The following is a 26,564-nucleotide window of genomic DNA, read 5'->3' on the forward strand; positions in this document are numbered from 1 at the left end:
TTTTTATACAATTTGATTATAAACATGGTTGTTGTTGAGTTTCAATCATATAAAGAACACACCCCTGTGCCTATGCAAACAAAAACAACTGCCACAAACATATATCTTTTTTTTAGTGTATCTCCTATCTTAAAAAAAAAAAGAGTATTTTAAGCGTTCTGCTAGTGTATTAACAACGGTATTGGTGATATAACAATTTTCACAAATATAACTGCTGCTAATGAACTCTCCTCTTTTTCCAATTCCTTTTTCTTAGACTTGCTAATTTCTTCACTTTTTGTCATCCTGAAACAAATGTATTATCAGTTTTATCAACTGTGTGATACATTTTCTTTAAATAAATTTATTAATAAAAATAAATAAAATTGAGTTTAAAGTAGGATTCTCTTGAGATAATTCTCTTCTGTATCTTTTTTTTTTCTCTTCTGTATCTTATCATAAATTTTTAATTATTCAAATCAGGCCACATCCAGGGTCCATCCTTGAGACATACCTTTCTGGAAATTTCTTTTTTTATGATTTACACATTTGTTTATAATACAGTTTAAGAAATACAATATTCCAACACCAATACCACCACTGAAATCCCCTTTCTTTCATCAGTATCCCCAAATTCACTCCCATCTCCCAGCCTTCCCCCTCAAAAGTCATATAACATGCTTACTTCATATTACTTAATAATTAGCTATTATTATTGCTATTACTTTAATTATTCTTTATTATTAAAAATAATTTAATAAAATTCAAAATGCCAAGATTATCAAAAAATAAACCAGTGAGTCAATTTGTGGTTGATTGCTATGCATTTTTAACTTTTTTTACTCTGTAGAAGACACTATATGCACCATAAGTGAGTGCCATATTCAATGCCACATTTTGAGAATATGTTTTTCTTTAAATGAGCTTTTAAAATGTTTTTTACAAAACTAATTTTAAGGTTATAAATTCTCTAAGCTTTGCCTGTGTAAAGCCCTATGTAGTCCCTTCAAATCTGAATTATAATCTATCTGGATTGAGTATTCTTTATAAGATATTCATTTTGGTGAGTCTGTATTATACCCATCCATATTCTTTTTGACTTGTAAAGTCTCATTTGATAAATGTGTTGTACATATTATGGGTATTCTTTTCTTTGTAATTTCTTCTTTGTATCTTTCTTCTCTCAATATTCTGTCTCTATCTTTGGTTTTGTCATTTTGAGTATAATGTGTCTTGGAGTTTCCTAGTTGGGTCTATTTTCACTAAGATTCTTTGGGCCTCTGGTTCCAGTGTCTATAATCCTCAACTCTAGGAAGCTCTTATCAAGGCTTTCTTTAACGATTATTTCTTCATCACATTTGCCTTTCTTTCAGAGAATCTGATGATGCTTATATATTTCCACTTGAATTCATCCCATAATTCTCTGGGATCCTGTTCATTTCTTTTCTGATTATTTTCCTTTTTCTGCTGTTTGCTAATGGTTTCCTCCTCATATTGGAGCTTCTGACTCTTTTGCTCTTTCTGCTATTCTGCTATTCAGAGCTTCTGTTGACATTTATTTCACCTATCATATTCTTCATTTCACTTCTTTTTGGTTGCAGCATTATGTTCATTTCAGTCTCAAACTTTCTTGTGCTTTGTTACAGCCTTTGCTATTGTTTCTTTGGATTCATTGACTATCCTCATCATTGTATCACTGAAGACACAGCCCGAGTATTTACTAGTGTTGTTTATGTCTTTGGCAACTTTATTTTTGACCACTGAACTTGGTGGATTTCTAATATTTTCCCCCATTGGTTTGCTAGTGTGATTATTGTTCTGGGTGTGATTCTTCATGGTTAACCCACCTTGACATACAGCTGGCCCTTCAATTACAGTTTTGAACCAAAGCAATTAAGCAGATTTGTATTGCATACTGACATTTTAGGATCTTAGGTTGCAGATAGATTGGAAACAGAGAGATGGAGATAAATTGAGAGCTAATAGTAATAATCTAAATTCTTAAAAAGTTCTTAGGCTTTATTATGGTTGGAAATAAATTTCTTTATAACTCATTGAGCTTTCTAGATCTCATGATGTACAATTTGCAATTCTGAGTTGCTGTTTGCTTTCTGACCTCAGAAGCATTCTAAAAGAAACAGACATGTGTAAGGAGTATTTAAACTATTTCATAGAATAGAAATATTGCCAGAGAGAAGCCGTGGCAGCCACACTTAACATCCTATCATCTTTGCCATGTAAAAGCAAAGGCCCAGTTTCACAGATTCTCCATTAATTTCAGGAGAAATACAAATAAACCACGCAAATCCACAAAAACTTTTTGGCCCATTTCTGAATTCTTGGATACATGAACATGGAAAACCTTCAAAGTCCTCAAAACTCATAGATCAATAGAAGCACACAACTCATAGGAAAGTAGCTTAGAAGCTAGTAACACCTTATAAACAAAAACACTTAAAAAATGGCTGAGCTAGCAAAAAACTAGCTTAGTAAACTTACACAATGACTTTAATAACCCTATTGTGATACATAACAATTTTCACAAATTTTATTTTACTGAAGTATTTTTTGATAATTCCATTAGCCATTTCATTTTGTTGTAAGAAGTAATATAAAATAAATTATTTTGTGCATGCTAAGGGGGAATGGTTGGAGGTAAGTGAGAAACTGGGGACAGTGGTAGAGGGAAGGTCACACTAGAGGGGACATTGATATGGGCTCCTTGTATGCTCAAAACAACTGTACATAAACAACTTTGTAAATCGCAGGTTTTTTAAATATAAAATCTTTATTTAAGCACCATGATTACAAGCATGATTATAGTTGGGTTTTAGTCATACACAGAACACTCTCCTTTACCAGTGAACATTCCCACCACTAGTGCCCTCCTCCCTCCTTCCCCACATTTGCCTGTATTTGAGACAGGCATTCTATTTCTCTCTCCAACTATCATAACAATCTTAGTAAGAAAAGTAGAAATCACAGACTTTAAATGTTAAAAAAATTATATAGGAGTTGGTTTAAGTAGCAAAAAGCAAAGTAACTTTCTACAATTGAAATAGAACTTCTTGGGCCCGGAGAGATAGCACAGCGGCATTTGCCTTGCAAACAGCCTATCCAGGACCAAAGGTGGTTGGTTTGAATCCAGGTGTCCCATATGGTCCCCGTGCCTGCCAGGAGCTATTTCTGAGCAGACAGCCAGGAGTAACCCCTGAGCACGGCCGGGTGTGGCCCAAAAACCAAAAAAAAAAAAAAAAAAAAAAAAGAAAGAAATAGAACTTCTTTTTCTGAGTGGTACTTAAATAAATTATTTTAGAATAATATGTTAAAAGTTAATAATATATCAAAAGTTCAAGTATGCATTTTATTTACGTTGACAACATATTAAGTTACATCTTGTTAAAATTTTAGCACACATTTACCTAATATACTGAGTTGAAAAATTGAATAAAATGTTTTCATTCCAAATGAAAGTCACCCTTGTAATAATAATTTTCAGACACAAAAGAAAAAAGAGCTGGAAGTTCCAGCTCACCTCAGGAAGCTCACCACAAAGAGTGATGAGTTTAGTTAGAGAAATAACTACATTTTGAACTGTCCTAATATTGAGAATGTATGAGGGAAATATAGAGCCTGTTTAGGGTACAGGCGGGGGTTGGGTGGGGAGGAGGGAGATTTGGGACTTGGGTGATGGGAATGTTGCACTGGTGATGGGTGGTGTTCCTTTTATGACTGAAACCCAAACACAATCATGTATGTAATCAAGGTGTTTAAATAAAAAAAAAATTATGCATTAAAAAAAAAATGTTTTCATTCCGAGGCTCAAACAATTTAAAGGTCAAAAGAAATATATATACAGATATATATTATAACAAAAATGTCACATCTTTGAAGAATGCTCAGAAAATAACTTTGACAGTGGTGTGTTACCTCTCAACAGAACTGAATTTAGTACTTTTGAATGAAGATAAAGAAGCCCTTCTTTGCCACAAAAAAACAAGCAAGGTTAGGTTCTTAGGACATAAAGGAGAGCATTTAACTAGGGAACAATGAGTTGCTGAAAGCAACAAGGGCTATTATCTTCTCTGAAGAGAAAGAGGGGGAAACCTTGGCAACTTATATAATGAGCCCTGTCCAAAGGAATGCAAACGTTCTTTATTTATAAAACAAATACGAAAAGCTAGATACTATGAAGTGCCAGTCACTATAGGTTCTTGAATGTCTGCATTATCTTTGATACAACCTTTACAAAAAAAATGCATGTCCTTAAGGGGACCACACTCTGATTATGTTCTTGTGGTTGTCAAATAATCCTGTTCTCCTAGTGAAATGACAACTGTATGTTCACAATTCCAGGTGGCATCATGGGCTCATTTCTATTATTTGGAATAGATCTCTTACTTGTTATTTTCTCATATTATAAGTGTCAGAAAGGTTAGAATTTAAATTTTTTAATTTCTTTTTTTTTATTTTTGGGGTGGGCACACTCAGTGAAGCTCAGAGGTTACTCCAGACTATCCACTCAAAAATCGCTCCTGGCTTGTGAGACCAAATGGGACACTGGTGGATCAAACTGCAGTCCGTCCTAGGGCAGCGCATGCAAGGCAAAGGCCCTATCGCTGGATGCCCCTAGAATTTGAATTTAAAAAAAAATAAACATTTTTATTTAATTAGAACTGTGTTTTAAAATGTTATTGGAAGTTGAATAATAGGAATATAATATTCCAACACCAATCCCACTAATACTGTCAACTTCAATCACCAGTGCTTTCATATTCTGTCATCCCCCACCCTCTAACCAATTTCCCTCAACCACTGCCTTAAGGCACATTACATTTCCATAGTTTCAGCTTAGATCTCATGTTTTTGGTGTTACTAAGTCTGTACTTGGGATATATAGATAATACGATTCTCCCGAAATTAACTATAGACTGTTCCCCATTACATCCTTTTCTCATCTTCTTTCCCACCTTAATTTCTCTTCTCTGCTCTTTTCCTCCCTATATTCTGGGGTCAAATGTGATCTAGGCATTAATTATATTACATTCTCTAAAATAATTATTTTATATACCACAAATAAGTGAGATAATTCTGTGTTAATCTTTCTTCTTCTGGCTTACTTAACTCAACAGAATACTTTTCCAGTTTCAACCAGGTTGTAGTAAATTGCAGGATTTCATCATTTCTAATGGCTGCAAACTATTCCATTGTGTATGTACCACATCTTTTTAATATATTTATCTGTCATTGATGCCTAGATTGATTACATATCTTAGCTATTATACTTAGTACAGTAATGAATAATTGTGTACATATGTCCTTTGGAATTAATGTTGCTAAAGTCCTGAGGATAGATACCCAAAAGTGAAATTTCTGAACCATATGACAGTTCAATTCTAGGTTTACTGAGAACTCTCCATACAATTTCCTGTAGGGGTTGTATCAGAAAATATTCCATCAGCAGAGTTTCTTTTTTTTATCATATTCCCACCAGCACAGATTATTTTTAATATTATTGATTCATTCCATTCTCACTGGTATAAGATGGTATCTCTTTGCTTTTATGATTTGATTTCCCTGATGATAAGTAATGCTGAGGACTGTTTCATGTGCCCATTGGCAATCCACTTGTATTCTTCTGAGAAAGTTTATTCATTTCTATTCCCAATTTATTGATAGGATATTTAAGTTAGTTGTTCTGATCTTTATTAATATTTTGTATTTTCTGGATATAAGCCAGTATCTGAAATGTTGAATGATAATCTATTTTCACATTTAATTAGCTGTTGTAGTTGTATCCCATGTTTCTTTTGCCATGTCGAAGCTCTTTAATTTGATGTAGTCTCATTTGTTTATTTTTAGTTTTATTGCATTTACTAATGGTAGCATATCATTGGAAACTTTGAGGTCCAAATTTTGGAGCCTTTTGCATATGTTTCCCTGAATGTACTTTATAGTTTCTGATTGGATCTCAAGGTCTTTGATCTACTTTTAATTAACTTTATGTATGATGTGAGATAGAGATTGAGATTTAATTTGTTACATGTAGTTATCCAGTTCTCCCAGCCCCATTTTTGAAGAAGCTATCTTTACTCCATTTCATGCTTGCAGTTTCTTTATTAAAAATTAACAGTCCTGAGGCCGTCGAGGTGGCGCTAGAGGTAAGGTGTCTGCCTTGCAAGTGCTAGCCAAGGAAAGATCGCGACTGCGGTTTGATCCCCCGACGTCCCATATGGTCCCCCCAAGTCAGGGGCAATTTCTGAGCACTTAGCCAGGAGTAAGCCCTGAGCATCAAACGGGTGTGGCCCCAAAAAACAAACAAAAAAAATTAACAGTCCAGAATCCCCACAACGTGCTTTGTAACGTGGCTGCAAAATATATGGTTGTGGGTGCTGGGACCAGCCCCTCTCAGAAGTCTGCAGAAGGGGCCAGAGCTATAGCACAGCAGTAAGGCCGTGCAAGAAGACAACACAGGACAAACTCTGGTTTGAATCCCCGCATCTCATATAGTCCCCTGAGCCTGTCAGGAGTGATTTCTGAGCGCAAAGCCTGGAGTAACTCCTGAGCACTGACAGGTGTGGCCCATAAATTTAAATAAATAGATAAATAAATAAATGATTAAAAATATTTTCCTAAATGAAATAAAAGAATCTCTTTTAAAAAGTCTGTGGAAGCCACATCAACATAGGTGAGCTGAAAATGTTCATGAAGTGTGGAGCCAGAGGCATCTGGCTGCTCCCCTCCATAGCCTCAGACATCCGCTAGTCAATGATCCCCAGCAGCATGCAGTAAACTTCACACAACAAACCTGACAATGGGGAAACAATGTAGGCTGGCACCAAGCATAGAGAATGATGATGGCAGCTCTGATGACCAGAAAAGTGCCAACCACCTATTTGCTTCTCAGATAAGAAATTTAAAGAATAAATATGAAGGATGTTCATAGAACTCAAAGAAAGCATGGAGCAAACTGAATGAACCACAAATAATAATCAAGAGGATTTGAAAATAGAAATCATAACATTCCAAACTGAAATAACATGACTGAAAAACATATGTGAAATGAAAACCAGACTGAAAAGCCTCTCTAAGGGAGTGATTAATAGCAGTTGAGGACCAAATTAGTGATCTGGAAAATAAAATACATAACAACTCCATATAACAGAAGAGATTGAAAAAGAGCCCTAAAGCAAATGATCAAACAATGGGAAAAATTTCTTAAAGAAAATGAACAGATGAGAATAAAAGTCTTTGATAAACTCAACAGGAAAAAAAAAACAACATAAGAATTACTGGAGTCCCAGAAACCCAGGAAGAATCAATAGTCAAGGATATCATTGCAGAGAAACTTCCAGAGCTAAAGATTGCATGCAACCAAATCCTGCATACCTGAAGAATACCAGTTCAAAGACATTTAAAGAAAATCACCCCAAGACATATCTTAGTCACAATGATGAATCCCACAGATAGAAATAAAATACTGAAAGTAGCAAGATCAAAAAATAAATTACATTCAACCTAACATCCTTAAGATTTACAGCAGATCTGTCATAAGAGACCCTCAAGGCCTGAAGGCAGTGGTGGGATATAGTAACAAAAGTCAATGAAATAAATGCTTCGTCAAGAATACTTCACCCAGCCAGACTCACTTTCAGGTTTGAAGGAAGCATGCATAGCTTCACAGATAAGCAACACCTCAAAAACTTTACAGACTTAAAACCTGCCTTAAAAGAAAATGAAAGGTCTACTTTAAGACAAGACAGACCAACAGACACACCAAACTCCTACACAAATATGAAACTAAATCCCATGACAATTATTTCTCTCAACATCAATGAACTAAATGTACTAGTTAAGAGACACATAGTGGCAAAATGGATCAAAAAGCTGAATTCAACATTCTGCTGCCTACAAGAAATACATCTGAATAGTCAGAACAAACATAGAATCAGACTCAAAGGTTGGAGGACAATTATGGTGCCTAAATAAAGATAGAAAATAAATTAACTGTCCATATATATGAGGAATTTGGTTTTGATCCATCAATCAGGAAGCCTATCTTTAATCCAGTAGCAGGCAGTTTTGATCACTATGGCTTTATAGTACAGTTCCAAATTAGGTAACATGATAACTCTGCATTGCTTATTTTTCAAGATGACTTTGACTATTTGTAGTCTTGTCTAAGTCTCTACAAACTATCTCATTGGCTTTTTAAGGTCCTTGAAGAATGTTGTCTGACACCAATGAACAATGACAAACTCTATCCTTAATTACAAAACTCAGATTATGGTGCTAACAGGGTAGAGAAATAAATATTCATTTCCATGAAACTCTTATTTCTTTGGGGAGGAATTTCTTAATGGCATACAATTTTATTACTCTTTAGTTCCATGAATATATTCCCTATTGAAAATTCTCAACATATGTTGTTGCCTGTGGTGACAACAGTGTTTGGAATTCCTGGACAGTGCAACTCCATTCAAAATTTTTAATAATGTTATCCCAGTAAGAAAGCAGCAGTTTAGTAGCCATCATGTATTTGAAGCCACTTAATATTCAGAAACAAAAGAAGTAATAGAAATCTCAACTAGCAACAAGAGTTTAGTAAACCCTTTGAGAAATATAACCTCATTGCAAGATGCAATCATTTTCACAAATCGTCTTGTTACTGGACATTTTTATTAATTTTTCTTTCCTTTATTATTTTTCTTTTTTAATAATTTAACTCCCTCTTACCTGGAAATAAACTATGATAAACAATGAAATACCTGATCTTTAAACAAAGTAATTTATGTACTAAAATTGTGGTAAGAACATTTAAAATTACAGCTACTCTGGTTTAACTTAGTAAACATAAGATTCATTCATATTATAACAAAGTCAGTTATATACATTTCTATTTCCCACCCATGTTAACCATCATCCTGTCTTCTAACACCATAAAGTAGTAAAAAATATAAATAAGGTAGTTTTGAGTTTTCAACTTATACAAAAGAAAACAAAGCATAACATTTTATATTTCTAGCTTTCTTCCCTCCATAAAAATATTGTGAGATTTGTGACTTAATTTATTAGTGTTGTTTTATATAGTGTTGTAAAAATATCAAGCCAACCATTATTGATTCATTCAATTATTAGTTATATTTAATTTTTACCTTTCTAGACCATTATACATAATGCTACATTGAATATTCTTAATGTGACTTTTGGTGATATATATAATTTTACAGAGGGCAATTTATACTTGTATCAGTTATCTATTATCGCATTACACAGTTTCTCGAAGTCCAGTGCTCAAAAGTAAGCATTTATAAATCACAATTTAATGAACAGGCAACTTGAGGCAACCTACAAAGGTAGTTCTAACTTAATAAGGTTATTCATGAGGGTACATTTATTTATCTGAAGACTAGACTAGTTCAATGAATCTGTTTTCAAGCTAGGTGTCTCACATTGGTGTTAACTGTTGGTAGACAACTGCAATTTCCCTGTATGCAATTTCCTTATGACTGTCTTCAAAAAGTGAGCTGTCAAAGAGAGGGCTAGGCTTGAGTATATCCTTTTAGTAGTTAACTTTTTATAGCCCATAGAATCACTTATGTCTCATCTTATTAATTATATGTGAGTTACTGAGTAACTCATAATCAAGATTTCATCTTGGATGAGAGGAATTGCAAAACTGTGTGAACATACTTTAAAAACAATGACCTCACGATATCTCAAAGCTTGAAATTAATCCAAACTAGGGATCTAAAAATGAGATGATAAGACTATAGACATCACAATCTAAATGGCATGTGTTTCACCCAACCTCTCCCCTTCTATTCACTTAAAAAATGTGAATATTGATATGGCATTTGCAGTGTCTATCCTTGTGAAATCCTGATATATTAGAAGTAAAAAATTCACTGTTCGGATATTTGGGCAAGTTAGTCCCTCTTGGATTCAACTTCTTTCACCTGTAAGGTGAATATTCAGGAGAGCCTATCTCATAGTGTAATTAAATAACATAATGCATGTAAAGTTTCCATAATAATGGTATTTTCCTTTTGTTAATTTATCAGGAAATTATTGTTGTATACATTTACTTTCTAGAAGATACCATGATAACCCTCTGATTTATTTTAAAAAATATCTGACCCAGACATTTAGACCTTTGTCTTGAAAAGGCAGATAGTCTATCAATACCCTTGAGAGGTAATCTAGACTTTAATGAGAAAAAGGCCTCTGGAGGAGATATGGGTACAATCTTGTAAATGCACATTCAATTTGGATTATATAAATAGGATTAATTTTATGGGTCAAAGACAAAACTATTCTAAATTAGAAAACTTAAAGATAGTATTAGCAGTTTGTATGCATACTACCTAACTCTTATTTGATTACAAATCATAGGATTCCCCAAGATCCCCCAAATATTGTCTCATTTAACCTTGTACACCCACTCTCTAGCATCATTGGGCATGGTTTGGAAGCTCCAGCACCACTAGAGGAGTCCAGTCATCCTTGGTACTATAGGGCTGCACATCTATGCATTCTCAGATCCCTTCATAGAACAAACTGCCCATTTAACTGAGAATAATTTCTAGATCCCTCAGGCTTCCTAAAAACTACTAAGAAGTCTACCCTTCAAAAACAAATTTCCAAACCAAGGATAATAGCTTAAGTAAAGAACATGAGTTAGTAATAACAGTAACAGTTACTGTAGATGTGATTTTAAAAAAACATCAAGGGCAGAGATTTTGGGCCGGAGAGATAGCATGGAGGTAAGGCGTTTGTTTGCCTTTCATTCAGAAGGACTGTGGTTCTAATCTCAGCATCCCATATGGTCCCCTGTGCCTGCCAGGGGCGATTTTTGAGCATAGAGCCAGGAGTAGCCCCTGAGCACTGCCGGGTGTGACCCAAAAACCAAAATAAATAAATAAATAAATAAACAAACAGGGCAGAGATTTTGTAAACAATTTCAAGGCTGGCTGCAAAAAGCTATGCAGCTAAACTTCTGAAGAATGTACTTGTCACAATTTTGTTGTCTGATACATGTTGAATCTATATCTCATACTGTAAGCATTATTTCTAAAACTGGTCATTAAAGAACATTTCTTTTATGGAAATATGGGAAGTTGACTTCTTTCTCAGACCTAATCAATTTGTTTTCTACTCTCTTTTTGAAGGCCACATCCATAGGGGAAAGAAACAGTGTCTCACTCTAAATGTGCCTCTCAAAGCTTGTTCATTTGGAAGAATTAGTTCATATATACGTGTTAGACTTCTACTTAAAAATAATGAGCTGTTCTTTGCACTTTACTCTTTACTTTATTACCTTATTTTCATTCAAAATCCTCATCAGTTTAGCACCCTTCACTTTTGTTACATTCTTCAGTTCAAGACAGTGATGATATTTATACATAAGACAGAGCCATTTTTGTACTCTGATGGAAATTTGAAAAAAGTTAGAGCCAACAAACTTTCACTTTGAAGCCAAAGAAAAATATGCACATTTTTAATTCTTTCTTAAAGCCTATAGAGATGATCAGAAAGACTTTCTAGATCAAGTATTAAATATGTAGTATCCAAAGTCATTATGTGCTCAGCTATGTTTTATCTAGAACACTACCCTTCTGATAAAGTTTTTATTTCCCACCCAAATAGACATAATTGTGACCATTTCTGGTGATTTATGAGTGACAGTGGAGTATTCTATTTTATCACCTATGCTTTATTCTGAATTATTCTAGAGCAGGAAGGAAAATTGTATGAGTTCTAGAATTAGTATCAATTTCTGATTTATCATTTCTGGAACCTCCCACTCTCCTAGCAATACTTGATATAGTTCATGTTCCCTGATGCTCAGGATATTTTCTTTCCCTCTGATTTCTTCTCAGGTGGGAAATTGGAAAGTGGAGTCAATGCAGTCTCACATGTGGTGTTGGTCTGCAGACAAGAGATGTCTTCTGCTCCCATCTAATCTCAAGAGAGATGAATGAAACTGTAATCCTGGCTGATGAGCTATGTCGCCAGCCCAAGCCCAGCACGGTGCAAGCTTGTAACCGTTTCAACTGCCCCCCAGACTGGTACCCTGGGCAATGGCATCAGGTGAGTTTTAGGGATACTTAATATTGTAGGTCGGATTTGCAGCCATAACTCAGGATAGGGAGTTTTCTCTTCATAATATTTAAGTTCTACCAATAGTTATTCATCCTGTTTTCTTAGTACTCATCCAATCTATTCAAAATTAAGATACTTTGATTAGAAATTCTGTATTCTTTCTATTAATTATACCATATCTAATAACTTTCAAAGGTAACTCAAATGACCTGTCTATAATATTAGCATACTGAGAATAAATTTTTGATGTGTTATATAGGAGAAACTTCCTTTCTCACTGACTAAACATAGGGCTATCAATGACTTTTTGTTTTATTATAGACTAAAAATTAGTCCCTACTAACTCAAGAGCATTAAGACTCAAAATTTATCTTGTGCTATCACTCTCCTTGTCATCAGATGGATGTCTTTCTTTCTTTCTTTTTTTATTTTTGAAAGCTAAGTTTAAATGATAAATGACAAAGAAAGGTAATAAAAGTGATTAAATAGTCCACCATGAAGCATAATTTATAGTACTTTAGATTTGCATATGTCTAATATTCAAAGTTGTGTGAACACAACTGTATACACATATTGCACACATCTGTGCTGAGACTGAAGCAATCACCAAAGACCTTTCTTTTCCCTCTTGCTTAAAACTTTGATTATGTAGTCATTGCCCTATAAACCTTTTTAACATCAGAGTTATAATTCAAAATGCCTGTATTTCACTGTATAAAAATATATGAGATAAGAGTATTTGCTGGTAATGTTAAGAAAGAAAAAGAATTTAGTGATAAATATAAATGCTTGGGAATTAAGTTTTTCATTTTCCAGGTTTAAACATACAGTAAAAAATAACTTTCATTTCTATTAGAGGACTGAATTCTGGCAGGAAGAATTATTTAAGTCATCAGTTGTGTTCTATTACACCGAATAAAATATAAATTCTCAGAAATTGAAAACAACATTTATTTAAAATGTGTCCCAGGAAGAAAAAAATAGTGTATTTCATAAAGAAGGGAATGCTTGATTTCACCTTTAGAAGAAACAATAAAGTAAGTGAAATAGATTATAAGTCAAAATTTAATAGAACACTCTTTGGAATGTTTGCTCGAGCGCATAACCCTGTTTTCACATGGTAACAAGACTACTGAGCCCAGAGAGACACTGTATTCCCTTTGTACTTGTAGTTATTTTTTTAAAGGGTGGAGGGGAATTATAGTAAGTAAACAGGTCATTTGAATCTGTTTGGTGGTTATGGTAGAAATTCTGTTCTCTTTGTAATAATTCTGTTTAGTAATTAAAAGTCCAGTTCTCATATTCTTTAGTTCTCTGAGCACTGGTTTGGCTCTTTTTTTTTTTACCTCTATTACACACCAAGTATTTGTCTCTGTCTCCCTAGTGAACCTGTTACACCTCATATACTAGTTACCTCAAATTCCAAACGTCTAATGTCAAGTTCAATATCATGTTTTCCTGCCAGTTTCCAGTAGACCTGGGCTTCATATCTGATCATATAGGTTTTTCTGTAGTTAGAAACTGGTACTATCTCAGGCTCATTTGACCTTCATACTCAAACACAAGTCCTTGTTGATCTACCTCCTGTATTTTACTAGAGCCCACTGTTCTCTTTCTAATCTTTCTGCCACTGCCTTAGTTCCTATCCTGACAGCTGACTAAATCTCTACAAATGACCTTTCTTTGGCCTCCCTGTTTTGTCTCATCTAATTCTCATCTAGTGTACCTCAGCCTGGCACGGAATTTCCTTTACTAACGGCCCTTAAATAAAGTCTGTCAAGTATTAATAAGTGTTCTTACCTAAATAGGCATAAAGTAAGCAATGTAAGTTTGACTTATTTAGCCAGTAAACCCTTTCTCCTATTAATATCTCAGGGCAGTGCTCTGTAGGACTCATTGCCTTTGCTGCCTAAACCACTTTTCTACATACTAGGTCATGTTACCCCCTGCTTGAAAAGCTTTAATAATAAATGATGGTTGTAAAATTATGGATAAATGATATCCAAGAATTTTAACTGCCTATACCTCTTAAATCCTGTTTTATGTCCCAGTATCCTTCCCCTTCTACTCCATACTTTACCTTCTTAGGACTCCTCAGATTATCCCACCTTCCTTTATATCTGGTTCTTTGCAGACATGTGAGCTGACTTCTTATTTCCCTTGACCAAATCATTCTATATCACCTTTCTATGGAGAACTTTCTTAGCTCTCTACAAAGATATAATGACAGTATTTCCTTTTTATAAAATTAACCATGTTTCATAGTAATTTTTTCTTTACTGGACTGCAGATAGGAACCTTGATTATTGTGTTCCTCTTATATCATCAATATTACTATAAAACTAGGTATTCAGCAAGTGCTCAGATGTTTGATGTAATAATAAAAGAGTGAGTGAAGAATGACTTGAGTTAGAATTATATGTAGAGCACATTATGTTAAAACTGGAAAGTTGATTTTAGAAGCAATATAAACATCACTTGTGTTCAACTCAATTAAATGACTGGAATTTCCAAGAAAATGAACTCATTGCTTAGTAACTTAAGATAGCATGACGAAATAAAAAATGTTGCAACAGGCAGAATTATGTGCTGATCACAAAACCTTTTAAAATGCAGTTCACTTAAGTCATTAAAATTCTGAATAGAATCAAATCCTGGCCCGGAGAGATAGCACAGCGGCGTTTGCCTTGCAAGCAGCCTATACAGGACCAAAGATGGTTGGTTCTAATCCCGGTGTCCAATATGGTCCCCCGTGCCTGCCAGGAGCTGTTTCTGAGCAGACAGCCAGAATAACTCTGGAGCACCACTGGGTGTGGCCCAAAAACAAAAAAAAAAAAATTCTGAATAGAATCAAATCCTAAGTGTTTATTTTTTATTTTTTTTTTGTTTTGTTTTTTTTTGTTTTGTTTTGTTTTGTTACTCCTGGCTGTCTGCTCAGAAATAGCTCCTGGCAGGCACGGGGGACCATATGGGACACCGGGATTCGAACCAACCACCTTTGGTCCTGGATCGGCTGCTTGCAAGGCAAACACCGCTGTGCTATCTCTCCGGGCCCTTATTTTTTATTTTTACTATTTTCATATAACAAATAAATCCATGACCTTACATCATAAAACATGTATGGCAGTTATAATAAGCAGTATATATTCTCTTTTATGTTATTTTTCTATTCATTGCATATATTAAAAATATGCCTTATATTATAACTTTATATTATTAATTTATATAATTCATGCAAACCTTTAAATTTGATTCTATTAATTTTATCTTGCTTTTCCTTTTCAAAACTTTTTTTGATTTTTGGGTTAGGGTGATGGATTCGGAGAGAAGGGGTTACTCCTGGCTCTATTCTCAGGAATCAATCCTGGTAGTCTCTGGGGACCTTATGGAATGCCAGGGATTAAACCCAGATCCACCATGCAAGACAAATGCCCTAACTGTTGCATTATCACTCCAACCTAACTGTTGCATTATCACTCCAACCCTCAACAATTTTTTTCTATCATTTTGCCTCTCTTGTTCAAACTGTCAGTCTCACTGTGTTCACATAATCATCACAGACTTTGGAACTTTTATTCACTTACAGATTTTATCTCTTGCATTTGGTGGTAAATTTCCAAAACCCTCTTTTCATGGTTGTAAGAATACCAGAAAACTTTTGAACAAAGGTGACAGAACATTGAAGACCCTAATATTGACTGTATTCACTCAGCTAGGTGTCATCTGCCATCTCTGGAGGCTCAAAGTGCCCAGTAAAGTCAGTAGTGCATCAGTGTGAAATCCACTACTGACATACTTTGAAGAAGCTTCTGGCTAATAATAAATAGTAAACTTCTAAGGTTTACTGCAAGTTTCTGGATGAACATATAGACAAAGAGGTGAAGGGCATTGTTCATAGAGTGAACACCAGGATTAAATGTCTGAGCACAAAAAGCATTCATTTGCACTAAGATTTTAGCAATAACACTAGTCCAAGGCAGACTGACATAAAATGTGACTAAAATGCTTATTTCAGATTAAAAGGATGTGAAGGAATTTTTTTAGCAGTTTGAAGTTATCTTCTAGGTGTTGAGATTTTCCTAAACTCTTTTAGTGTAGGTCAATCTTCAAATTAGCAACCATGTTGATATTTTTTATTTTCTTTTTCTTCTGACTGTTTAACCATTATATTGTCACAAATTTGGGAACTAGTGAATCTGAGGGTATGTATGTTCTTTAGATCAGGATCTGTATAGTGATACCCACATTACGTTTGAGTGTTGTAGAGCAGTTATATGGAACTTTACACTTCAATAAGAGCAGTGATTTTTATCATATAACTTCTCTATTTGACACAGAGAAAAAAATTAACCTGATTTTTCCCTTCTTCCACATTTACTAAGAAATTCTTCTGTGGAAGCCAGAGTTAAGGATAACAAGTAAGGTATTTGCCTTGTAAACAGCTATCCCAGGCTTGATCCCTGTTATCCCAAATGGTCCCCCAAACACTATTAGGATGAATGCAAAGCCAGGAGTAACCTATGAGCATCACTTGGTTTGCCCCACCAAAACAAACAAACAAACAAAAAAATTCTATTGAACAACTTGAATCTGAGAGAACTAGTTTTTAAAGTATTTGTAAATAAATTGTTGAAATTTGAAGTATATATACAAATATAAAATAGATGTAGGCAGTGAAAGGTAAGGCAAATTACAATGTTCAGTTTTGGATATAATCAATTAACACGAACAGAATTAATCTGCCAAGTCAAGAAAATTATTTTTTTTCTGGAAAAATAGTACCATATAGAACTATTGAGATTCTGTGATTCTGAGATATTGTTAATAATAGTTTCTCATGAACATAATTCCAACACATCCCTCATTACCAATGGATCCATTTCTTTCCCCCAGTGACCCTTATTCAATTCCACTCACCACTAACACAATGAGGATCAATTATATTGTTGCATTGCTTATGGACCTTTGTTATTGTGCTGTGTTATCCAGCATATCAGAGAGACCATCATGTATCTATTCATTTTCTTCTTACTGACTTAAATTGGCATTATATCATCTAGTTCCATTCATGTTGTTGCGAATTGTATGATTTTGTTCTTCCTTAGAGCTACATAGTTCCATTGTGCATATGTTCTGGAACCTCTTTTTTTTTTTTTTTTTTTGGTTTTTGGGCCACACCCGTTTGACGCTCAGGGGTTACTCCTGGCTATGTGCTCAGAAATCGCCCCTGGCTTGGGGGGACCATATGGGACGCCGGGGGATCGAACCGCGGTCCGTTCCTTGGTAGCGCTTACAAGGCAGACACCTTATCTCCAGCGCCACCTTCCCGGCCCCATGGAACCTCTTTATCTATTCATTAAAGAGCATATAGCATGCATTAAAGAACATTTAGGTTATTTTTATCTCTTGGCTATTGCACTAAGTATGGTAATTAATATAGTTGTGCATATATCCTTTTAAATTTATGTTTTTGTATTGTAGATATAGATGCTAAGATGCGATATGACTAGGTCACATAAAAGTTCTATTTCTATTTTAAGAGACATCTTCATATTGTTTTCCATTGAAGCTGAAACAGATAGCATTCCAACCAATTGTGAATGAGGGGTCCTATCTCACTATAATCCCATCAGTACTGGCTATTCCAGTTTTTTTTAATGTGCATTATCACTGGTGTGAAGATGATAATTCATTGTTTTGATTTGTAATTTTCTAATCATGAGTGGCAATGAGAATTTCTTCATATGTCTATTGGTCATCTATGTCTTCTTGGAGAAAGTGTCTGTTTAGCTCCTGACTCCATTTGTGGGTGAGGTCCTTGGATAATTTGTTGTTGAGTTTTGTGTGTTTTATAGATCTTGAGCATCAACCCTTTACCTGATATATTGTGTGCAAATATTTTCTGAGAACTATTCATAGTAGTTATTTATTATTGAGGAATTGAAGGAAAGTATTTATAAGACAAAATTGTTGGCCATAAAAAATAAAATATAAAATAAAATCTGTACTCCTAATCTGAAATCCCCAGTGAAGAGTCAGTCACCAGGTGACAGAAACTGTGAAATCATGTTCTTTGTGCCTGGAAAACTCAATAGGATCTGTAGGGAATTTAGTTGTGGATTACAATAAAAGAACTAAGAGAAAAGTGTCTTGTGATTTTTGAGATTTAGTGGATAATTATTTTATGAAACAACTATTAGCTCACTCATAAAATGCCTAACATTTAAGAATAATGCTACAATGTTACTTACATTTCATCCAAATTAGTTAGAAAGTTCCACTTTACTGGGGACCAAAGAGCTAATTGAACTTAAATAGAGATTGTTTAAGAAATAAAAATGTAGATGATTTATATAATAAGAATATTTCTTACTAAATATGTAACATTTGAATGCAATCTCAAATATTAATCTGAACAAGAAATTTTTCTCCAGTTATCTAGTTTGTGATTATTTCTAAAAGTGATAAAAAGCTATTTAATGTATTTATTTTAAAATAAAATAACATCAATATGTTAGATACCACTTTAAAAAAACAGATGTTCTTTCCAACCAAATGAATATGGATTTGAACCTAAATAACTTAACTGAGCCATATACAAAGGCATAATAGAAGAGTGACCGAAGTAAACAATAAAATAAGTGTAAAAATACTAACAAAACCAGTTTAACTGGAATATGCCAGAAAGAGGTAAGTTTATGTGAAATAAGATTGTACATGTTAATGAGACATTTCTTGTTCATGCTCAATTCTAGAACTCTGTACAAGAGATTGTTCATGGGGCCGGGTAGGTGGCGCTGGAGGTAAGGTGTCTGCCTTGCAAGCGCTAGCCAAGGAAGGACCGTGGTTCGATCCCCCGGTGTCCCATATGGTCCCCCCAAGCCAGGGGCAATTTCTGAGCACATAGCCAGGAGTAACCCCTGAGCGTCAAACGGGTGTGGCCCAAAAACCAAAAAAAAAAAAAAAGAGATTGTTCATGGTAGAACATGTACCTTATATGTGTTGAGACCTTAGTTTGATTTCTGGCACTAATAAAGAACTTAAGCACTACAGGAAAAATCTCTGAGGATTAGGCCAGGAGGAACCCCAAAACAGAGTACATTGTAGTCCTAAAACAATATAATACCTCCCATCATTTAGAATTTTTCTTGGTCAGTGGCTTATATTTAATAACTTTTTATTCAATTTTAAAAATTCCCCCCACGTTACCCTAACTCCAATCTTCAGATTGTCCTCCAAGCAGCTGATCGATGAAGCACAGGGAACTAAAGAGAACCCTCCTCTTCAGCCTAAGCATTTTTATATATGGAAAAATGTCAGACCTGGAAGGTGAAATCATCTGGTTTCACTACCAAGCAGAGAGACTGCATTCAGAGACTAACATCCAATGAAACAATGTGGATGGACATTGATTGACATACAGACAGATCCCATAATCCCACATCCAATAAGTAAAGAAATGGATTAATTGATAAAGTTAAATAGTCTTAAAGGTCTATCTATAACATTCAGGACTTTGCAGGGGAAGGCTAAATGAATTATAAATTTTGTTTACTTCAATTACAGGTGAAGCCATGGAGGGTGTTTTGGTTTGATTTTGTTTGTTTCTTTATTTGTTTGTTTGTTTTATAGAAGGGCCACCCCTTGTAGTGCTCATCTCTCATGATTGTAGATGTTCAGGCTGATGGTGTTCAGAGGACACCAGGACTATCCCTGGCAGTGTTCAGGGAACCATACAGTGCCAGATGAACTAGAATTTCCCACATGCTGAGCATATGCTCTCCTACTTGAACTATCTCTCCAGTCCAACAGATTTAAACATAGGTGATATCTGGTTTGATTTATTATTTAAAAATACCATTAGCAAAATATTTGATAATATGTGGAGAACAGACTGAAGGGGAACTTAATGATATGTTTAATATCTATTTTCAACTCTTATCTATTACAGGAAGATGACTACATAGACTCTTTCCTAGTTGTATTCAATTATTAATGTTGATCATTTCATCAAAGAAAAGAGGAATTTACTTCAAATTGAATGTGCCATCTATGTCCTACTAAGGTCTAACTGAGCTATCTGAAACTTGGACCACTGATTAGGAAGTTTTGCAAAAATCTAGCTAAAAGATTTTATCATTTAATAGTTTGCTGTGCAGAAAAAGATTTTTTATTTTAGAGGTAAAATTGAAAGGTTTTTTTTTTTAATCATATTCAGGGGTTAGGAGGTAATGAAAAGGAAAAGCTAAATGATATACCTAAATTTTGTCTTAGCTATCACAGCATTAAATCAATCAAGAAAACTAAGAGTGAATATATTTTAGATAAAGCTGGAAGAATAAAATAAAAGAATCAAATAAAAAATCTATTTTAAACATTTTTAGTTCAAGATTATATTTGCATTTAAAAGAACATGGAGGCTGGAGCAATAGCATAGCAGTAAGGCATTGCCTTGCACACAGCCAACACAGGATGGACCCCGGTTCAAATCCCAGCATCCCATATGGTCCTCTGAGCCTGCCAGGGGCAACTTCTGAGCACAGAGCCAGGAGAAACCCCTGAACACCGCCAGATGTGACCCGCCCCCCCACCAAAAAAAAAAAAAAACCTAAAAAAACATGGTGCGTAGATATAAGGTAGAGATGAAATCTTAAGAGTTAAATGTTCCATGGCGCTTAAATAAGATAAAAAAGAGTTAAATGTTTGACCACTAAAGCATAAATTAGCTTTAGAAATTATAACTTCAATAAAATTGCAATACATTAATGGAAAATTTTTTAATAATTCACAAAATAGAAAAGTTGTTGAGAACATAGTGCCTAAAGTTGTGATCCTTCATAATCAGTAATATATGTGGTTGTTACATTATAAAATTCTGACAAAAACAGGTTATACAATAACTAATTATAAACAGAATTTGACAAAAATAAGAGAAAGATAAGTCTTAAAAAGTCACACAGCTTTCCATAGAGCTAACTTTAAAATCTTGGTTCTCCATAGTAACAAAAAAATAATATTCAAAGTAAAAAGAATTTTTAACCATTAGTTTTAATTTCCCCAAGTACAAACATCACTTTAGTTCCACAAATATTTTTTTGAGTATTTGTAATCACAAAAGACCTTGTACTAGATGCTGTGGGTACAAAAATGCATGAGAGAAGTAAAATTCTTTAGGATTTTATTGAACTGTTACTAAACAAGATCTTCCAAAATTGTTTTTCAGTAAATGAAAAGGCTGGGGAATTCATAAAATAAACCAAACAATCCAAAGACCTGGACCACTCACAGACAGCTTAAATTATTAGCTCTGAGTACAAAACTTTCCTCTAATCAGTATTTAATGTTATGCTAGACAAGCCTTTGGTCATTTAGTGTACCCAGCTTCATAACTTAGCCTAGAAAGTATATATAGTCTTTCCTTCAGGAATCCAGGAACTTAGCAGAAACACATTTCCAGAGCCACCACAGTATTGAAATGAAATTGAATTGAAATAAATCAATTGAAATAAATCAATTCTACCACAATGAAGTGAGATAAGTTATTTTCCTGTGTGGTCTTATTTGAGTTTCAGCTTCTTTATTTGTAAAGTGGGGTAAGACCTACCTTGCAGTGTGGTGATTTATCTTTTACCACTAGCCTTCTTTTATTCAGTAGACCTAGGTAATTGAAACTAATTATTACCAAATATAAAATTTTAAATTATAAGTGTCTCACTACTGCTTTAAAGGATTTAAAACTAGGTTAAAAAAATCCAACCAGAAAAATAAATTGATATTCTTAATTTTATTATCCAGTAGCTCTGTGGTTTTCAGTCTTTCACAACTGGAAGCAGGGTTTGTTTACTGGAGTGGGAGAAAAACAACCACTGTTTGGAAAAACAACTCCAAATCACCAAATCAAATTATCTCCAAACACATCAAATCATCATTTGTTCTCACTGGAAATGCTAATGGGCATTTGTTTGAAGAAATGATTCTCAGACTGTACAGAATTTTTTAACCTGAAAAAAGATTTTTTGTTTGTTTGTTGGGCCACACCCAGTGGCATTCAGGGATGTTTTCTGTTTCTATGCTCAGAAATCATTCCTGGCAGGCTCAGGAGACCATGTGGGATGCCAGATCAAACCTGGGTCAACCATATGCAAGGCAAACACCCTATCTGCTGTGCTCTAGCTCCATCTGGAAGAATATTTTTAAATGTTTTAATTAAAGAGAAGGGTGTAATGGTGAAGAATAGTGTACATTATATGGCTGAAACCCAACAATTAACAATTTTGTAACCACGGTGCTTACATAAATCAATTAATAAAAAAATAGTTGTGACCTGGGATCTTTCAGAGTTTTGGATATAATATATTTAAAAACTAGGGGCTTATTAAAGCGATAGCTCAATTGGCTGAGTGCATGCTTTTTATGAAGTAAGTCTGAGTATAATTCCCAGTACTATATAGATAGTCCACTGGGTGTAGCCCCAAACCAAATCAAAATAAAACTACCAAAAAAATTAAGCTTCACCATGATTTAGTTATGTCCATGTATAATTAGACATGGAGTAAAAGAATAATAGCCAGACCATCTCTGCATTCTAACCCTTTTAGTATTCTGTGTTTCCATCCTGAATTTGATTAGGTACAAATGTCCCTTGTAGTTCTGAGTACACTGAAACAGACTATGAAGTGTTGAGAAGCCACTGATACAGCAGGAACAGCTCCAGCAGCACAGACACTGGAACTTTATACACCCACACCAATTTCTCACTCAGGCCATGGGCAGCACTGAAAAGGAGAATTCTTGAAGAAAGTGTTGCTCCTAAGAATCTTCATGATAAAAGAACCCCACCAGTCATAAGTTAGCTAAGACCACATCTAATCAAAAGTGGCAGAAACTTCATCATAATTATTAAATGAGATTAAAAAGCACTTCTATCTCACTTAGAAATACATAACCTAAAGGGTTATTAAAGTGTAGGGGCTGGAGGGATAGTACAAAGGGTTGGGTGCTTGCCTTGAACACAGCAAAGTCTTGTAAGCCCATGAGAAGTGATACGTGCATGTAGAGCCAGGAATAAGCTCTGCTACAGCCAGCCATGGCCCAAAACTTGCTAAACATTGCCAGGCATGGCCCCAAAATTGCTGAGCATTGCTGAGCATTGCTGGGCATGGCCCAAAAATCCAATGAGCATTGCCAGTTATGGCAAAAATACCTGCTAAGCACTTCTGGGTATGGTCCCAAAATCCAGGAAAAAATAAAGTGTATGGTTGCTTCTATCATTCTGCCTCTCATAGGACAAGACAGTTAAGAGAATCTTAAATATAAGTTCATTTTCTAGACATCAAGTAAAAAAGAAGAGAAAGTAGCACTTTGGGTTGACTTTGTTTTCACCAATGTTCCAGTTTCTCTAAAGTTGTGTAAAACCCTTCCATGTATATGTCATTGGCCAGCATTTATCACATGGCCATGCCTGTCTTCCAGGAGAGTTGGCAGATATGGCCTGTATGTTGAAAGTCATGTGCCCAGCTAAGAATAGGGGTTTTCTGCTATTGAAAAAGAGGGTTTACATTCTTGAAATAAGTCAACAATCTGTGCCACAGCATCTACCCCAGGTAATTCCTTACCATTCCCCTATACATACGTACTCATGAAATTGCAGTATAGCTATTATGTATAAATATTGTTTGATAGGGTCCTACTGAAAATCACTAAAATGAGTTTTTTTTGTTACAAATTTTAGTAGTTCATGCTTTCACTGAGAATTGCCAATTTATGGAACATGACATAAGTGTTCCAGAAGTCTTCAGAAATCATATTCCCCTCTAGTGTAATGAAATGGGTATTTATGCTTGGAGAAAAAGGTCAATATTCTCTGTAGATAAATTGTTTCAGATTGACACAAACAGCAGCAATATCATGCTTGTTCAGTCTCTTAGGCACAGATTATTTTTACTAGATTATAAATATGTTTGACACTCTATTATTCTAATGTTTTATACTAACCTTTAAAACTAGTGGTCATGGGTGGCTACAAATCATAGTACAGAAGCATCTCTCTGAGACTTAAGGGCCCTTAAAGTTCCCAAATACTTCATTTAAATAATCATGAGTTCAGGGTATAAATCTTGCTATAAAATTATTTTTAATAAAAGGAAGAAAAATTATTTTAACTGTTTTCTAATATTTTTTGTTTTGTTTTGTTTTTCGGGCCACACCTGTTTGATGCTCAGGGGTTACTCCTGGCTAAGCGCTCAGAAATTGCCCCTGGCTTGGAGGGACCATATGGGACACCGGGAGATTGAACCGTGGTCCTTCCTTGGCTAGTGCTTGCAAGGCAGACACCTTACCTCTAGCGCCACCTCACCGGCCCCTGTTTTCTAACATTTTTGTTTAAATTTTTTCACTTATTTTCAATCAAGGTAGAGGTTATCATTGGTAGTCAGACTCACAAATTTCCTGTTGTGTTGACTTTTTCTTCCTTCTTTCTCAGTGTTCCAGAACCTGTGGTGGGGGCATTCAAAAGCGTGAAGTTCTTTGCAAACAACGCATGGCTGATGGCAGCTTTCTGGAACTTCCTGAGACCTTCTGTTCATCCTCAAAACTGACCTCCCAGCAAACATGCAAAAAGGATGATTGTCCCAGTGAGTGGATTCTCTCCGACTGGTCAGAGGTAGGCCTGGTCTTCAGAAAAAAAAAAAGCCTACATCACTTAAGGAGGCACCCAACAGTTATACACCCAAGATGAGAGCAGACCGTATCTTCGTAACCATGTATACCATAGGCTTTTAATGAGACTACAGGCCCAGGAGTTGGGAAGCCAGATTTGACTTTACAATAAGAAGCAAGGAATTATAAATATTCCTTGTGAACCAGGACCAGGTGTTGTTCATGCTATTGGAGTCCTGGATTATTCTCAGAACACTGAATGATTCTTCACTTATCTCCACCTCCCCACTTCCTGACCTCCCTGTACCTCCTACTCCCAGATGTTTCTAGTCTCTACTCAGGCAAGACAAAGCCTCTGCATGTCTTCTCTTCCAAGTACTGGACAATAAGCAACATGATTTATTAGGAAGAGAAGGCCAAGGAGATCCTGCCTCTTTCCTGTCAGTTTTCTGGCTTCCAAACTTCAACAACTTCCCAGCATGAGAACTTGATTTCCTCTGCTGCCTTGCATTTGGAAAGATGATGCATCAGAATGCACCATTCCACACTTTACCTCATAAATAAGGTCTATAACCCAACTAATCTGCTTTTTAAAATAATACTTAGATTAGTAAACATACTTTCATTTATACCTCGCTTTCATATATTTGTGCTCCTCCCCTCCTAGTACTTTGATAGGCCTAAAATTCCTCCCATACATCCAGGGGCCTTCCCCCACAGTCTTATGTATTTCTTCCCCAAAATTATTGCCCTGCAGGCAGATTTCACTAGACTATATCACTATTAAGTTTTATAAATTTACCTTTAAGTACAGGTTATTTAAATAATGAAACCTGTATCATAATATGTGGGTGGGTGCTTAGTCTTATTTTTGGTGATTTGTACCTTGTTTTCTTGGCTATATCTGTGAACAGTGGGCTAGCAGCCAGGTATAGATCAGCTCTGTAACCTGAAAAAAAGGAAATATCCTAATTTAGAAAGATGCTATTTCCCATATTGCTTCAGACAATGTTTACAGCCTATCTTGGGTCTAGATCTAGACAATATAAGCTACCTATAAAGGCTCTTCAATTACCTGAACCTGGCCAAGAAATCCAGTGATTGTTCAAGACTGCACAAAAGTAAAATTGTAAAAATAAAAAATTGTAAAGAAGTAATTACAGTGAATATTTCTTAAACATAAGTATTAATTAGCCTTGCTAGTCCAATTATTTTTTGTATAGCAATATTCAGCTTGCAGAATAAAACTGCTGCTACATGAACACATCAGAGGAACTTGCTTTCACAGTCAGGTAAACTTCCTCTAATGTAAAGACTTCACCTTTTTCTTTCAACATCAAAAGTTCTTATAAATTTGTTTTTGGTTTTGTGGCCAGTGGTCTTCAGGGCTTAGTCCCAGATCTGTGCTCAGGAATCACTCCTGGCCAGGTTCAGGGAACCATCGATGGTGCCTGGTATTGAATCTGGGTTGACTGCATACCAAGCAAGCACCTTACTTGCTTGCTAAGATGAAACTTGCATTCTACACCCCCCCACAAGATTTCTTTAAAGAAAGGAAAACATCTATGATCTATGGGTGTTTTTTATTCTTAACATTTTGGGCTCTGTCTCATAGTGTCATTTCACTGGTCCCTGATTTCTTGTCCCATTTGTTATTGGCACACATGAAGTTCCTTCTGATGATCCTGCCCAGGGCATTGCAATTGAGAGTTATCTTTATTTTTGTCATTTGCAACTATAATTTCCTTTCTGTGGCATCTCACCCATATGTTTTAAAACAGAAGAATGATTTTTTTTCACATTTTAGAACCATTGTTTATTGC

General features: G+C 35.0%; 1 protein-coding gene across 1 annotated transcript in view; it reads left to right on the forward strand.

The window, feature by feature from the left end:
• The window catches only part of ADAMTSL1 (ADAMTS like 1), a 503,362-nt gene that overhangs the window by 312,406 nt on the left and 164,392 nt on the right, over positions 1 to 26,564 (forward strand). The window contains 2 exon segments of the mRNA XM_049769401.1: positions 11,862 to 12,072; positions 24,566 to 24,745. Coding sequence (XP_049625358.1) covers positions 11,862 to 12,072; positions 24,566 to 24,745 — 391 coding nt within the window.

The sequence above is a fragment of the Suncus etruscus genome, chromosome 1, assembly GCF_024139225.1.
Source record: "Suncus etruscus isolate mSunEtr1 chromosome 1, mSunEtr1.pri.cur, whole genome shotgun sequence".
NCBI classification, from domain to species: Eukaryota; Metazoa; Chordata; class Mammalia; order Eulipotyphla; family Soricidae; genus Suncus; species Suncus etruscus.